Genomic DNA, 15955 nt, shown 5'->3' with positions numbered 1-15955 from the left:
ACTTACATGCAGCACCCCATATCACAATATATAGGTCATTTAAAAAATATATACCACCGAGGTAAAGTTTTCGCTCTGAAATACCCTGGCATAAAGGTCACTGTATATTTGAGAAAATAAAATCTAAAATTATTAGAAATGTTATATTTTCAAAGGTTTATGGTATAATTGAAATTCTGACTGTATAAATGTATGCTATGCCACTCCATATATTTTCCTTGGGAAGATTGAAAGCTTGAATCCACTAACGGCAGTGCTAGTTTTGTTTGCTTTGGGATAGCCCAGAAAAATTAGTAATTTTATTTTGCTTTCTTTATATTTGCAATGGCATTTAAGAATTCCAATGAGTGCCAAAGTTGGAAGCGATTCGTGTTCAGCAGCAAGTCACTAACAGCCAAATATGAGGCCACACACTTAATTTTGATTTTAAAAAAATATATTTCCGGCCAACGCGGTGATTTATATGCATTTCTGCCACCACTCAGGTGGAAACGTCACCACCACAAAATACCCCACAAAGCATCCTCACAAACCACCTCCACCTCACAAATTGCTCAGCCCCTGGGCTGTGAATGAGCCTCTGTGCAATGTGTTTCCTTTGGAGTTATTCGTTTAATTGAGGTTACCGGAGAGAGATTGAAACCAAAGCACCCCAATGCCACTTTACCCCGAGATTGTGTTCCCAACGCCTGGGTGCGCCGACACGGCCAATGACGCTATCGACTTTGAGCGTTCGCACATCTGTGACAAATATTAACTTGAATTCCTGCCCCTGAGTAAAATACCACAATTAGATAAATAAATAAATATCGCGCGCACGGTGAAAAGTTATGAAGGGGCAGCTCTTGAAATGTTCTTGGGTCAAGCCACTGCTAGCTGCAGAAAGCATCCACCCCCCCGCCCCCCCCCACAGGGGTTGCTTGGCCTACTCCTTCTGACATGCCGGCCAGATGTATTAGAAGAGCTGGGAGGACCCACACCTTACCCCACTGCAAGCGGCCTGCCGATCAACTAACTGTGGTGAATCCATTTATACTGCTGGCTGGACAGAGGCGGGAGGGTATTTAAGGAACACATCAAATCGGTGACCTCTGAAATGCAAGTGCAGCATGGTGGGTAAGCAATACATGTCAAGACTGCATCCAACCTAAAGTAACTACAAAAACAAAGAATCACATGTGATTTTTTTTTACATTAATTCAATAACAAACAAAACATGTGTTTCTGAAGCTAAAATCAACAAGCGGACAAAAAAATTGGACGTGAATTTCAGAAGATCCAGAAATTTGGTTTCTGCTGTTCTGTACCCAGCGAGAATGCTCGGAATGCATTGTTACTGTGCTTGCTGCAGTCCCCCCCAAAGGTAATTAACTTTTGGAAAATTATATCGTGAACAGGTGTTAGTGAAAATCCCTCAAGTCTTGGATAAGGTTACTCCTTTCCTTCGGGTTTGTCTACAGAATGAAAATCCCATTGAAATAACTTTTAATAGAGCCACTTTTAATGGAGTAATTTGTGTGCGTGTGTATTTTGGCACAACGTGGGGAGGGGTGGCATCGTAGTCCGCTCACTGCACTACGGCCCGATGACTCGAGTTTTATCCCAGACCACGGCTAACATCAGTGGTGACTGATATTCGTATTTGGTTTCTCCTAGGTAGACTCAGACGTAAGCTAGTACCTTACGCAGTGTGCAAAAATCAGCACTGGCAACGGTCACACCAGGCCCTCGTGTACCATTCAATGGCTGAATTGGTTCTTGCTAACACCACATGTCCCCCCCCCCCCCCCCGCTGTCTATGCAGCTCATACAAGAGATGTGTACGTGTTTATTGGTGCGACACAGCACGCAGGTGGTGTATTTGCCCAATCACTGAAGTCGTTTGACCCATAACGCATGCACATTTCTTATGACACGCCGCCAAATATTTCTGCACCACCCACGTGTCCCTACAGCACGCCTAGTCTTCCACAAGTGTTGCGCTAAATTACAGCTGCTGCTATTGCTGTGTGTTGGAGGGGGGGGTGAGGGTTAAACCCCATATGTATCCCAATTAAGTGGGCCTCTATTGTGACCTCTTGTCAGACACATCATTTCCAAATCCAGCAGGCCGTGCTCCACACCTAGCCTGGTACAGGCAATGCAATGACAGTAAAAGGTACCTGCGCATGATAGCTGCATTGTACGTTGACTGTTAATGCTGTGCAACGGTAATCGGCGGAGAGATGGTCAGCGTCCAAGTAAACACAACTGCGACGACTAGGGTGCCAACGTCACGAGCACCTGGAATCTGTTCCTAACCCACATCAACCTGGCTCAAAATGTAAAGCATGAAAATTACGTAATTACTTTAAACTTTAATAGAACACGAAACGTCAGCGCGCACTTGTTCTAGTAATATCCGAGCGGCAATTAGAATGGGGCTTCGACAAAAGCACAACGCTGGCGTGTCCTCTGGTCTAACACCGTTTTGAGACGAGGCTCCAAAGAAAGCTGTCTCTGGTGTGGACCAATCAGTTTCAATCAGACAATGCATATATTCTTATTTGGTTCTTTCGGTAAAGTCACGTAGAATGAGAATAAAATAATAAATTGATCAAATAAAATAACACAATAATATTCTCACGACGTTTCGGCCACAACACAAGCGGCCTTCATCAGGTGAAGGGGACGAGACTGTCTGGAGGACAGCGCTGTCTGGAGGACAGTCTCGTCCCCTTCACCCGATGAAGGCCGCTTGTGTTGTGGCCGAAACGTCGTGAGAATATTATTGTGTCATTTTATTTAATCAATTTATTATTTTATTCTCATTCTACGTGACTTTACCGAAAGAACCAAAGAAGATGAATCCTTGCAGTCACGAAAGCTTTAAATCGAAATTTAATGCATATATTATCAGAGTTTGTTTTTTGTTTGCATTCTGACCACAAGCATTGTTAATGCAGACATGATTCCTTGTAAAAGGTTTCAGTTTGGTGTTTAAACATCTTAACACCAGTTTTGTTGCCAGAAAAAAGGGGGAAAAACCTATTATCAGGTTTACAGTCCCTTCCTAAAAAAACATGTTACGCGTCACTACACCCCACTGCTCGTGTACATCATTAGCCATTAGTTGGTGCGTTGAACAGTGTGAATGTGAGGTTTGGGTGAGACAAAAAATTTACCCCACCGATGTCATCTTTTGTTTGAAACTTTGATCGGTGATCAAATATATTTTTGGTCACTGCATTTGAAATACCGAATGAAACCACTTAACTATTTAAGACAGCCCGTGAAAAACTGTGACTCCAATTAGTGACTTGGCACTGATTGGTCACATGCACAAATTTGGCGCTAAACCCAGCACTTAATTTGCACAAGCACTTTCCAAACGCAAGCACCGCATGTGGATATGTAATCCTAATAGCACTTCACTGCTCTAATTAGCACGATTTTAATAACACGCGTAAAACGGACGCATTTGAGCAATATTTACGCGCAAACATTACCATAAACCTAGCCAGGAGCGAGCTGCGCAAGGCCGGGGAGGAGAGAAGGAGACCGGGAGCCTCGGCAGGTTTATAATGTCTGCGTCAGAGCCACTGGGCCAGAGCTGCCAACACCCTGGGGTTGAATCTATGCAGGCACTTGTGATTAAAAACTAGATTATTGGCCCAATAACTGAATAAAAAACTTTGAGATTAAATTGGTTGAAGCTGCATGTGGCCTTTTCCACTGGTAAAGGTAAAGCTATCGAGCGACGTTGCTGAAGAAGATGACTCCTTAAAAGATTTGGTGGTGACAATCATGAAAATGCTGATGTGTGTGTGCATGAACTTGTTTCGCACCGAACATAGCCAACAGTGCTAATTGGAGGTGTGGGGGAAGGAAAACAAACTGAACACATAAAGCAGTTCTGAAGAAATGAGTTTTCAATCTAAATTATTTAAAAGTGCATAGCTCCAGTGACTGATAACGACAAAAGAGAGAATGATGATGACGATGATTATGATAACGATGATTGTGCTGGTGGTCACAATGGATGTCGATAACAAAATCAATTCCTCTGCTCGTGCCGATTGACATTCATAACGACGACGAGCGGCAATGATGACGATGGCAGCGAGGGTGCCGATAAGGACGCCGACCACACAACGAGAGAGAGATGGTCACGACGAGGAAGAAGACGGCGTCGCACCGACGACGAGCAAGAGCCGGTGCGACTACCCGCCACCCCCCCCCCCCCCAGCCCAGAGCGAGCCGCGTTGCTCGGCGCCTCGTCTCACCCTCCAGCTCGCCGCATCTCGCCGTGAAGATTCGCCCGATCTCTTGCGTGTCCGCCAGGCGGGCCCGCATCGCCGCGGGTTCCCCAGGGCCCTCGCCCTCCTCGCCCGGCCCCGGCCGCAGCCACGGGGGGCCCAAGGTCGTCGCGCCATCGCCGCCGCCGCCGCCCGCGTCCGCGTCGCCGTCCTCGCACTGCTGGGCGGACAGAAGCTCCAGGAGGACCTCACGTGCCGAGAAGGAGACCACTGCACGGACACGGAGACGAGGCGAGGGCACGCGTGCGAGAGTTTGTTTGTAATCTGCGTGGTGGTTCACGGTTAACCAGAACTTATTGCTTTGGACAATGGTAAGAGATCGACAAAAGGTTGAAAGCTTGTTTAGTGGTAGTGGCAACACCGCTGCACGGACGCGGAGACAAGGCGAGGGCACGCACGCACGTACGCGCGCGCAAGTCCGCGTGCGTGCGTGTTTGTTTGTTTGTAATCTGCTTGGTGGTTCACCGTTAACCCGCACTTATTGCTTTGAACGGTGGTAGTAGATGAACAAAAGGTTGCAAGCTACCACAAGCGCTGTCCATGATGGCCAGCAGCCAAAACATTGCAAAATGTGCCATCATTTCCAACAGCAGGCAACCATGAGCAATAACACAAACAAAACATTTTCTAAAACAGTGCATGCCTCCATTCAAGATGTATCCCCTTAGAATGCATTCAATGGGTCCCATTTAGAAACGTTGTCCACCAAATAGGATCACATGTTATTTTAAATGTGGTTGTAATGCACTTTTTTTGCAGTAAATAGATGATTCGACCAGCACAATATTTTGAAACAACTGTAAAAGAATGGCCGACGACTGAAAGTTTATTGACTGCTAATGGCAACATCAAACATCTGAGCACAGCTGTATTTTAGTTCATAGTGCACCACGAGAGAGCCCTCTAAGCCATGACATTTCTGGTGGTAGTAAAAATCAAACCAGCCGAGGATATACAGGCGTTACAGTGAGGGAAAAAAGTATTTGATCCCCTGCTGATTTTGTACGTTTGCCCACTGACAAAGAAATGATCAGTCTATAATTTTAATGGTAGGTTTATTTGAACAGTGAGAGACAGAATAACAACAACAAAATCCAGAAAAACGCATGTCAAAAATTTTATGAGTTGATTTGCATTTTAATGAGGGAAATAAGTATTTGACCCCTCTGCAAAACATGACTTAGTACTTGGTGGCAAAACCCTTCTTGGCAATCACAGAGGTCAGACGTTTCTTGTAGTTGGCCACCAGGTTTGCACACATCTCAGGAGGGATTTTGTCCCACTCCTCTTTGCAGATCTTCTCCAAGTCATTAAGGTTTCGAGGCTGACGTTTGGCAACTCGAACCTTCAGCTCCCTCCACAGATTTTCTATGGGATTAAGGTCTGGAGACTGGCTAGGCCACTCCAGGACCTTAATGTGCTTCTTCTTGAGCCACTCCTTTGTTGCCTTGGCCGTGTGTTTTGGGTCATTGTCATGCTGGAATACCCATCCACGACCCATTTTCAATGCCCTGGCTGAGGGAAGGAGGTTCTCACCCAAGATTTGACGGTACATGGCTCCGTCCATCGTCTCTTTGATGCGGTTTGTTTCCACCTCCATGTTTGACGGTGGGGATGGTGTTATTGGGGTCATAGGCAGCATTCCTCCTCCTCCAAACACGGTGAGTTGAGTTGATGCCAAAGAGCTCCATTCTGGTCTCATCTGACCACAACACTTTCACCCAGTTGTCCTCTGAATCAGTCAGATATTCATTGGCAAACTTCAGACGGGCATGTATATGTGCTTTCCTGAGCAGGGGGACCTTGCGGGCGCTGCAGGATTTCAGTCATTCACGGCGTAGTGTGTTACCAATTGTTTTCTTGGTGACTATGGTCCCAGCTGCCTTGAGATCATTGACAAGATCCTCCCGTGCAGTTCTGGGCTGATTCCTCACGGTTCTCATGATCATTGCAACTCCACGAGGTGAGATCTTGCATGGAGCCCCAGGCCGAGGGAGATTGACAGTTCTTTTGTGTTTCTTCCATTTGCGAATAATTGCACCAACTGTTGTCACCTTCTCACCAAGCTGCTTGGCAATGTCTTGTAGCCCATTCCAGCCTTGTGTAGGTCTACAATCTTGTCCCTGACAGCCTTGGAGAGCTCTTTGGTCTTGGCCATGGTGGAGTTTGGAATCTGATTGATTGATTGCTTCTGTGGACAGGTGTCTTTTATACAGGTAACAAGCTGAGATTAGGAGCACTCCCTTTAAGAGTGTGCTCCTAATCTCAGCTCGTTACCTGTATAAAAGACACATGGGAGCCAGAAATCTCTGATTGAGAGGGGGTCAAATACGTATTTCCCTCATAAAATGCTAAATCAATTTATAACATTTTTGACATGCGCTTTTCTGGATTTTGTTGTTGTTCTGTCTCTCACTGTTCAAATAAACCTACCATTAAAACTACAGACTGATCATTTCTTTGTCAGTGGGCAAACGTACAAAATCAGCAGGGGATCAAATACTTTTTCCCTCACTGTATCTGCACAGTTCAGTGAAAGGCGTCTCTCACGCACAAGTCTGGGGGGAGGGGGGGGGGTGCAAAGCTTGAGATGACAGTCGGCAAAAAGTTTATGAGAACGAGAGAGAAGACGATGTGCTGACTATGGCTTCATACCCGTTTACGAGGAACATTTTGGCGTGACAACAGCGATGTGACCCGATGTCCACGTGTGGCAGGGGACCTCCTTGAAAAACCGGGATACATTTACCTCTTGCTTTACTCTCAAATCGTCTCGTGGCATGCGCCCAGCGGTGGGGAGCGTGTATGCCACCCGTTGCAGGGGTTCGTAGTTCGAAACCTCGGAGAGGTCACCGTGGTTGTTGCTACTGCTGGCGAGTCAACCGTGCCGATAAGCATCGTCCGCCGCACAGTGGACGGTACGGATTCGGTCGGGACTCGTGAAAATAACGGAGGCCATCCTGTGCCAGGGTAATGGTCCAAAATTGCAACAACAAAAAATAATAACTGCAAATTACTCAATTGGTATTACGCATTGTAATGCAGAGCACAATCACTCGCTACTAAGAAACTACTACAGACTGTGCTTGCAAAACATAGCCATTTGCCTCGTGCTATACGAATGGCGCTAATCTACAGCGTGTTTCAAAATGATGGACCCAATTTCAAAGCACTATATTTCACGATGGCAACATGTTACAATTGCACAAAAAGCTACAAACGGTTTAATGAGTTATCGAGTTTTCCTAACCATTTTATAAATGCTCTATGTGCCCTCCACCTGCTGTACGGACAACATCGAGACGATAGTTGAATTCGTCCCAAACGCCTCTTAAAGTGTCTCCTTCCACTGAAGTCACCGCTGACGTGATTCTGTTTTTGAGGTCACCCAGATTAGTCGCTAATGGTGGCACAAAAACACCACGGGTCTTTGACGTATCCCCACAAGAGAAAGTCGCAGGGCGTGGCGATGTCTGGGGGTGATCTTGGGGGCCAAGAGTGTAGCGCCAAGTCTTCGGGTCCCGTGCGACCTATCCAACGTTGAGGCAGTGTATTATTATTATTTTTTTTTGGGGGGGGGGCGCAATAATGCATTTATTTTGCACGGCAGGTGAGCTGTGACGTCACATCTGTCATGTCATCCGCGCATGCGGAAGCGTTACGCAGTGTGCCTGCTGACGTCACGCATCCCCCCCAAGCCTACGCGAGTCAAGTTCCATACAAGTGTGTTGCAGGTCTAAGGCGTTCTACGCGCACCATTGCTTCATTATTTCAGTCGCTTACTGCCGCACGCACCGTGAAAGTCGTGTGTCTGCAGCAAGCGCGTGTATGTGTAGCTATGGACGCGCGCGCACGTGTGTGGGGGGAGCGGTAGTGTAGTGGTTAGCGTGCAGTCTGTGTGTGTCTGTGTGTGTGTCTGTGTGTGTGTCTGCGTGTGTGTGTGGGGGGAGCGGTAGTGTAGTAGTTTGCACGCTGCGCTACGGACCCGGCGACCCGAGATCGATTCCTGCTCACGGCCACTACCGGTGACCATTATTTAAACCGGTCCTGGGCCTCCCCTAGGTCGACTCAGCCTCAAACGAGTAACTGGTGTGGTGTGTGAACATCGCCACTGGGGAGACAAAGGCGGCCAGACGTGGTGAATCCAACTCCCGGGCGAAGCCGGGTAGCAAAGCTAGTACGAAATAAATTAAATTATTTACTCTGCTTATGGATAATGTAGATTATCGCAGAATCACAATCATACGCGAGTAAGTTACATGTCAGCAGAAATACAAGGGCACGCAGTACTTTACGACGTCAAAACGCACGGATGCCAATGCCTAAAGGCTCAAAGCCAAACTGAAGTACTTTTAGGATTCTTATAGTTCATTATAAATGCCTGAGACCCAGACAGACTAAAGCTCCTTTCAGATGATTAGGTTTCAATGTAAATGCATGGAGCTCAGACAGCCAAGGTAAGATGTCTTTAACATTCCCAGGGCTCAGTGCTAGGTACGAAGCTCATTGAGAGTATTGAAGCCACAATTCCCATGAGGACCCACCTAATCGTGCAGGGATTTATTTAAAGGATATTCTTCTCACAAAGAAGTCCTCCCAAGACTCAACACTGAGAAGGATCCTGTCCAGTACACAGGGTCTGACGGTCTCCTTTTAAATTTTGACTTAAAACTTTCGTGACTGCAGGAATTCATATTCTTTGGCTCTTTCGGTAAAGTCACGTAGATAGAAAAAAAGCAAATAAAATAAAAACTACGACGTTTTGATCACAACGATCGAAACGTCGGAGTTTTTGTTGTGATCAAAACGTCGCAGTTTTTTTTAAATTTGATTTCCATTTATCATTATTTTTTCTATCTACGTGACTTTACCGAAAGAACCAAAGAATGTCTCCTTTTAAATGAGATTTATTTTTGTGGAAGAAAACTGGAGTGTCAAAAAGAAAAGAAAAAACCCATGCCCCTTGGAAACCTACTGCATCCTACAGGAGCACCTCAATACCCTCCTGCAGGCGAGCGTCTCGGATACATGAACGTTCCATCGTTTGCGTCTTCCACCAACCCCACTTCCAAATCGTTTCACCACAGGCAAGCGATTCCACGCCCGGCTAAAGTCTTTGAGTCATACACAGATTAAGACGCAACCATTTCCCATAACCGCTCTCACACATACACTGCCATTTGAAATGAATGCCATCAAAATACATTGTGAGGGACCCACTATTCTGCTCTTTTGCCGGTAAGATTATTAAAACCTCCTGTATGACATGTATAGGAAAGGAGACTCAAATAATCCCCAGTCTGTTGTGAAAGTATCCCTCCTTGTATATTCCCTCTGTAGCCTTCCCTTTACATTTTACAGCCACATCCTCAAGCAGGGCCGGATATGATAAACGAGAATAATTCCCAATCAGCAACGCCATTAAATCACTTCACAACTATAATGGGCCCTACAACATCCCCCCGTTAGTCGTACTAGCGGTCAAGAAAACAATTTCTGCTGCATTAATCTTTCCTTGGGGCTCTTTAACCTCAATTCAGGAATTGTTTCCATCATTCTCCTCCACTCACTACACACGCACGCACAAAAAACCCATGTCATCTTTATATATTTTTTTAACCTGATTTATACTACCCATCAACCAAGTTGCTTTGTATTTTCTCCATATAATAAAACCCCAGGTCTCCGTTGGGCTCACCACCTGCCTAAATAGAGGATATGCCTGGCGAACAAAAGATCCCAATTAATGTGTGGCGAGCAAGACTAGAGCTGAAATTTTAAAATTAAACACTAACCTAGAAAAAAATATTTTATTTACCTTTCTGAAACCAAATAGCCAGGCTCACTAGCAGTTGGCCTCAGCTGGCCTCACACTAAAACTCTCGGGGGATCGTGAATGTTAAAAACTCTTATTTTAAACTCCTATTAACATGCACATGAGCCGTGGTGACGCTTCATTAACGGCAGTTAGTTGGTATAAAAACAGTTCACTTGTTCCTTAAAAATTGGACAGATGCTAATTGCCCATGACCGAGCCCTTTTTTTCTTTACCAAGGAGGCACGTGAGATGTATGTGAGAAGGTTAAAGTAAAAAGTATATATATTTTATAACAACGGTTGTTTTATTTCACTGTTCCTCTGTTGAGTTTATTTTGGACACATTTCATAACTGTGAACAAATGCCCCAATTTACCGCACTCAATGTTCTTGATCCTTAATGTAATGACTTCATGGTACGGTGTGGCATTGCAATTTAAGCAAGGCTGACTTGAATTTGAGTCAAGTGACAGGTTGATTTTTTTCCCCATTGCTGTCACTTGTTAAGTCAATCCAGCGAAGCCTTCACACGAAACATATTTCGTACTTAAATCGCTACTGTCTGAAAGAATTAAGAGTTAAGTGACTGATTGACCTCGGTGACTGCTTGGATTTTGTCTCATGCATGCCACCAAAGAAAGTCTCACATGATACAGCTCCTCATTGCAATGCAAAGTGCAATGGATTTCACAAACCACCATTTGCTAAAATCTGCCATGCACGCAGTGGCAGAGGTTGACAATCAAAGCCAAAGTGATTTCAATTTCAAAGTAAAGTGAATTTCTACTCAAATGAGCACTGGTGCAGTGCTCATCTCCTGCTTAGAGCCCTGTACCAGTGGTGGAATTTCCATATTCCTATGGCGGGGGTGAGTCTATCCATAGGACAACCACTGTTGACTTCCCCCACGAAGTGGTAACCATTTCATCAACCCTGAACGGATGATGGGCTGAGTCAACCCCCCAACCAGGAATTGAATTCGTAACCTTGCTTTTTGTGAGCCTCCTGCTCTACCGCTGAGCCACCTGGCTGGCTAGATCCCAGTAGTTGCAATCGGTTCATCTCAATGAAGAGTAAACAGTCAAATTCACTGTCATTGGTGAGTAGAAGATTCTGACGGCTGGCAAAAGCATTTATTTTCATTCCTTAAGAAGACATCACCTCCGATTTGTACGGTTGGCTGTGTATGGTGCGAAAGAAGGTCAACATTCATACATTAATTCCAATGTAATTGAGTGTCTAATGCCTCGTCAAGAAGCAGCTTATTCAAACATTCAAGCACCTTTACCCACTGAACTTTACTTTTTCACCTCCGAGCCATCTTCTGCAAAACCAGCTTTTTATTCCGTGAAATCAAATCTACAATGCCCCATATCAAACTGAATATACCGTATGCAGCCAGCCCTAAATTTACATCAATTCTCCACGCACCGCATTCATTCTAACCCTCCAACGCACGGAGGCGATATATGACGCGGTGCCCCGAGACCTCTTAATGTGTGGACCTCGATGCTTGAAAGGGAAGGCAGGAAGAGACGCGAGCAAGGCCTCATCCGTGAATACGACCTGGGCTGGAGGGGGAAACTTCCATTACACGGCTGGGTGCCACTGCGAGGAAGTGGCCACCCGTGCATGCAGCCGCTGCGCCGGACACCAGGATGTGCCAGACCCTGGGGCGTCCTAAGCTGTGTCAGCATCTGAGATTTAAGACCTATTTCATTGTCATTTGGAGGATCGGCTAAAGAGGGAAGAAGCAACCTCGCGCGTGTGAAGCGGACGCAGTAGAAACAAAGCACTGCCACCGGCCGTAACGGAAGCAAGGAATATCACAAGGTGATACGTTGAATCAATACGTGATCACTTACTGCCCTTTGTTAATCCACTGCTCGATGAAGGCCTCCCCACGTTGTTATTGATCAGAGGGGTCGATAGACCATGCCGGTTAGTGCAGGTTGATGAATGGAGAGGACATGGTGATTAGCCATGGCCATGACTCCAAGTCGAATTGCCAAGGTTCATAACTCAGTGTGCACCACCACTACTCCCCAGAGATGTAAACAGTGATGTTAAGCTTCCATATAGTCAATATCACCATTTAAAAAAAAAAGAATCATTGGCCAGTGCTCATCTTCTTTACAAATCATGCGCCTGCAGTGGTGGAAATTCCACGATCCTGGACAAGCGCTGTTTGTTGACTTCGCACCGCATGGCTACGACAGTCTTAGCAGGTGGTGCTCATTGTGCTGACGCTGGAGGAATGATTATATTATTGGCTGAGAGCCGAGTCGGCCCTCGCCGGGAAGTCAACAGGGGATTCAACTCACAGTCGCATGGCCGGGGAGCACTGCTGTTCCACCAACTGGGCCATAACTTCACTGCCCACATGCAAACGTTTTTTTTATTGAAGGACGCTCAATACCCATGACTTCTGACATTCTGCCCTCCCATAATACGATGGGCCCCTACAATACAGCAGTACGCAAATATATCGCTTTGCGCTGTGAGCTTTGTTGGAATAAAGAGGCCGGGTCGTGGCCGAGCAATCATGACTTCTGGACGAATAAATCACACATGAGAAGAAGTCCCCCGTGTCTCTTTCACAGCAGAGGCCAAGGCTGCTCAGTTCGAGATGTTTTAGAACGCAACGGTAACCTTGATCCATGCAACGGTGATTATCTGCACACATCCTTTTGCCCTGCAGCAACTAGACCCCTAGTCACCTGCCAGTATAACCGGCACCATGCCAGAACACGAATGCACTCTGGGCCCCAATGCTGATGCTTAATATAATAGCACCCTCACAAAATTCCCTTGACATGCAATCTTAGGTCCACAGACCATGCAAGCATTTATTTTCATCAGGTCCTGGCAGACAGGGCTCACGAACACAAACACCTGGCTCTGGGCTTGTTGGGGCAGGCGGTGGAATCACCGGGATGATGGTCTGGCTCTGGGATTCTTATTACAGGCAGTAAACTCACTGGGATCTTAGCTGGTCTCTGGGCTTCTTGAAATAGGCAGTTAAACATTATACCCTGGTGAGCACCGTATGGGGGAATGTTCCCTTGCCACAGTATGAATGACATAAGGGATAATCCAGGCTTCTCGGTAAGGGACACTTCCCATGGAAATTCCGTTTAAAAAAAACCCAAAAAATCCCCCGGAATGCCAATGGAGTCGAGAGGGCCGTTCTCATTCGTTGTCGGGCAGCACCGCAGAGCACTGCGGGGGCGGCCTGTCCCGACTCCCGGGGATAAGTCGCACCTCCGAGCGAGGGGCACCCGGGAGCCAGGCGAGCGCGCAGCTGCGCTTCGTCTCAGCCTAACCCGGCCAGATGTGCAGCGCGCTAAACCGCCGCCGCACTACAGTGCCACACCTCAAGTCCCTTGCATAGGGAGACTTTATTTTACTTAGGACGATTTGTTTAATAAGGAGCCTAATTGTAAATAACACAGCATAAGAGTTTATAGGGCAAGAGCTCAGCCACCTTAGGCATGGCACACCAGGTGCTTATGTTACTTGTCACATAGGGCATTTGTTTAACAGGGTAACAATTCACCACCGCCCGGGGTGATTCAATGATTCGTCGTGGTTCAGGGTCTAGCTTTCACCCTTTGTTTCACATTACGGTGAATGTAGCGGCCTCCAGAGGCTGCAGGGTTCACGCGAACCCATGGCGTAACAACACACGCGCACCTAAACATGCCGCACTTGGAACGGGAGCTTAAGAGTCGATATCAACAGAAGTGAGTCGAAGCATCGTTGCATCAAGCAGAGCCATGGGTGACTGCACACGCTTGTAATCTCGAACTAGATGCAGCCATGGTCAGCCGTAACGACACCAAAATTCACGGCACGCACCGCCCAGCAATACAACCACTCGCTGCTTGCGATGGCCAAGCGGGGGAAGGGGGTCTACTGATTGCGTGACCAGGGGAAGACCCTCGCCGAGTCTCTGGAGGTAATGATCTCTTTTGCTACTCGTTACCGTTCGAATGACGTGAAGCAAGACGGTGTCTGGCCATACGCAGAGTTCAATGCATTGACTGAAGTTTGAGCAACCAATGTGAGAGTTGGTCCCGAACAGACAGGCCGACTTGTCTCCCACACGCGTCCACTCAATTTATTCACGCGCCGAGCTGCCTCTCAAAACGATCGGCGAGCTCCAACTCACGCCTCCACCATTTAAAGGATGCCGCAGTCGTGCATCAGCATCGATAAAAACGGGGCTGTGAAATGATAAAAACGGGGCTGTGAAATGTCAATTACAGTCAGGCCGGTGGTGGGGTTTTTTTTTGGGGGGGGGGGGGGGAGGCAGCCGTCACTTGCAAACTTCAAAATGTTTTGACCGTGTGTGTCATTCGAAGAGGAGAAAAGTACCATAACAGGAATTTTTATTTTATTTCTCCATTCACGGGGAGGGGGAAGGGGGGGGGAGGGGGTTAATGTATTTTTCTAAGAGTTTATAATTTTTGTTAGGAAAATTATTTACTTATTTTCTTTTACGTTTTCTCTCATTATTCATTTCATGGGCCGGTGGCTGCCTGTGCACCCCCCCCCCCTCGCACCCCCCCCCCCCCAAGGCAAACACGCGCTCTCATCGTGGGCACGTTGTGCATGCTCGCAACCCGCCCGGGGTAATTAATCGCACGCTATATTACTACGGGAGTCTTGGGAAGTGTGGAAATTCGAGCACCTGGCAGGAAGTCCCTCGGGGAGGCTCTGGGGGAACTGACAAATGTGGCAAGCGGGGGGGGGACGGGGAATTTCGGTTTGGTAGGAAAGCCTGGGAAGGCCGCGAGCAGAGCTACTCTTGAGTCACCGCAGTTGTGCGAACGTGCGTGTGTGGAATATTCATTAGCGTCTCGAGAAAACAAACACTTGTACGTATGAGCGATGTGTTCTGGACTTTCAGACTAATCCCGCAGAATCTGAAAATTAGACGTGAGTAAGAAACTTTGGATGATGTAGAAACAAAAGAACGTGTTTTCGTATTTATCTTAAGATTTGATGTCGCACAAAATGGCGTCACTTATGTTACCGCGCAAGTTTCTCCTATATAAAAGTGGTGTCGCGTGGCATCCCTTTTGTTAGCGAAGACACATTAGATTATTACAAAATGTGGACAATTCAAAACTCCCAAGGGAAAAAAAAAAGATGCAAAATTGCCCTTCAAAATCTGGAAATAATTTATTTGCCGAATCCAAAACTAATCTCTCGTGTGCACGTATGTATTGTAGGTGGGCAGCGGTGACTTGCTGGTTGAGCACACTGTGCCATCATCTCAAAGGCGTCACTTTAGTACGACATCAGTGGAGATGTTGTCTGAACATGATTGGGGTCCCTCTCATTCGATTGGCGAAGCCCCAAATGAGTGATTGGTGCGATGCGATGTGCCGATGTGAGCAAGAGCGACAAAGGAGACTGGAGCTGACCCTCTCCCACCCTTATAGACCACACTATCCTTGCATAGGTGCTTACTAACATCACTTGCAACAACACAAAACATGTATATATCAAAATTATATTTTTTTGCTATTATCCTGCTATGGCTACATGGAATTGTTGCCACTGGCTTACATTTGACAATGTAAATGAGGTAGCCAGTAAATGGTTTGAGAATAAATGAACACCTACAAATGGAATTTCCCAAAAACATTCCAATTCAGGACTGTCCTGAAAGAGAGTCGCGTGACTCAGCGAGGCTTTTCTGGATAAATAAATGGCGATATTATTACGTGAAGTGAATGAAAACACTTTGACTTCTGAGTACAAACAATGTCACTTTGCATCAGCAAGAGGTACCGTCAGGAGGCAGTCATGGTCTATTTATTGACTGA

At 46.5% G+C, this 15955-nt stretch overlaps 1 protein-coding gene across 2 annotated transcripts in view; it reads right to left on the bottom strand.

The window, feature by feature from the left end:
- LOC142924582 (uncharacterized) overlaps window positions 1–15955 on the bottom strand; it is a 135213-nt gene that overhangs the window by 71239 nt on the left and 48019 nt on the right. For both annotated transcript variants that reach the window (XM_076067086.1, XM_076067085.1), the window contains exon 4: window positions 4266–4508. In XM_076067086.1, the coding sequence (XP_075923201.1) occupies window positions 4266–4508 (243 nt within the window). The remainder of the gene's footprint in view (window positions 1–4265; window positions 4509–15955) is intronic.

Source organism: Petromyzon marinus, chromosome 14, assembly GCF_048934315.1.
Source record: "Petromyzon marinus isolate PM22_M1 ecotype Great Lakes invasive population chromosome 14, UKy_Petmar_22M1.pri1.0, whole genome shotgun sequence".
In the NCBI taxonomy this organism is placed as follows: domain Eukaryota; kingdom Metazoa; phylum Chordata; class Hyperoartia; order Petromyzontiformes; family Petromyzontidae; genus Petromyzon; species Petromyzon marinus.
This window is presented reverse-complemented; position numbering and strand designations above follow the sequence as displayed.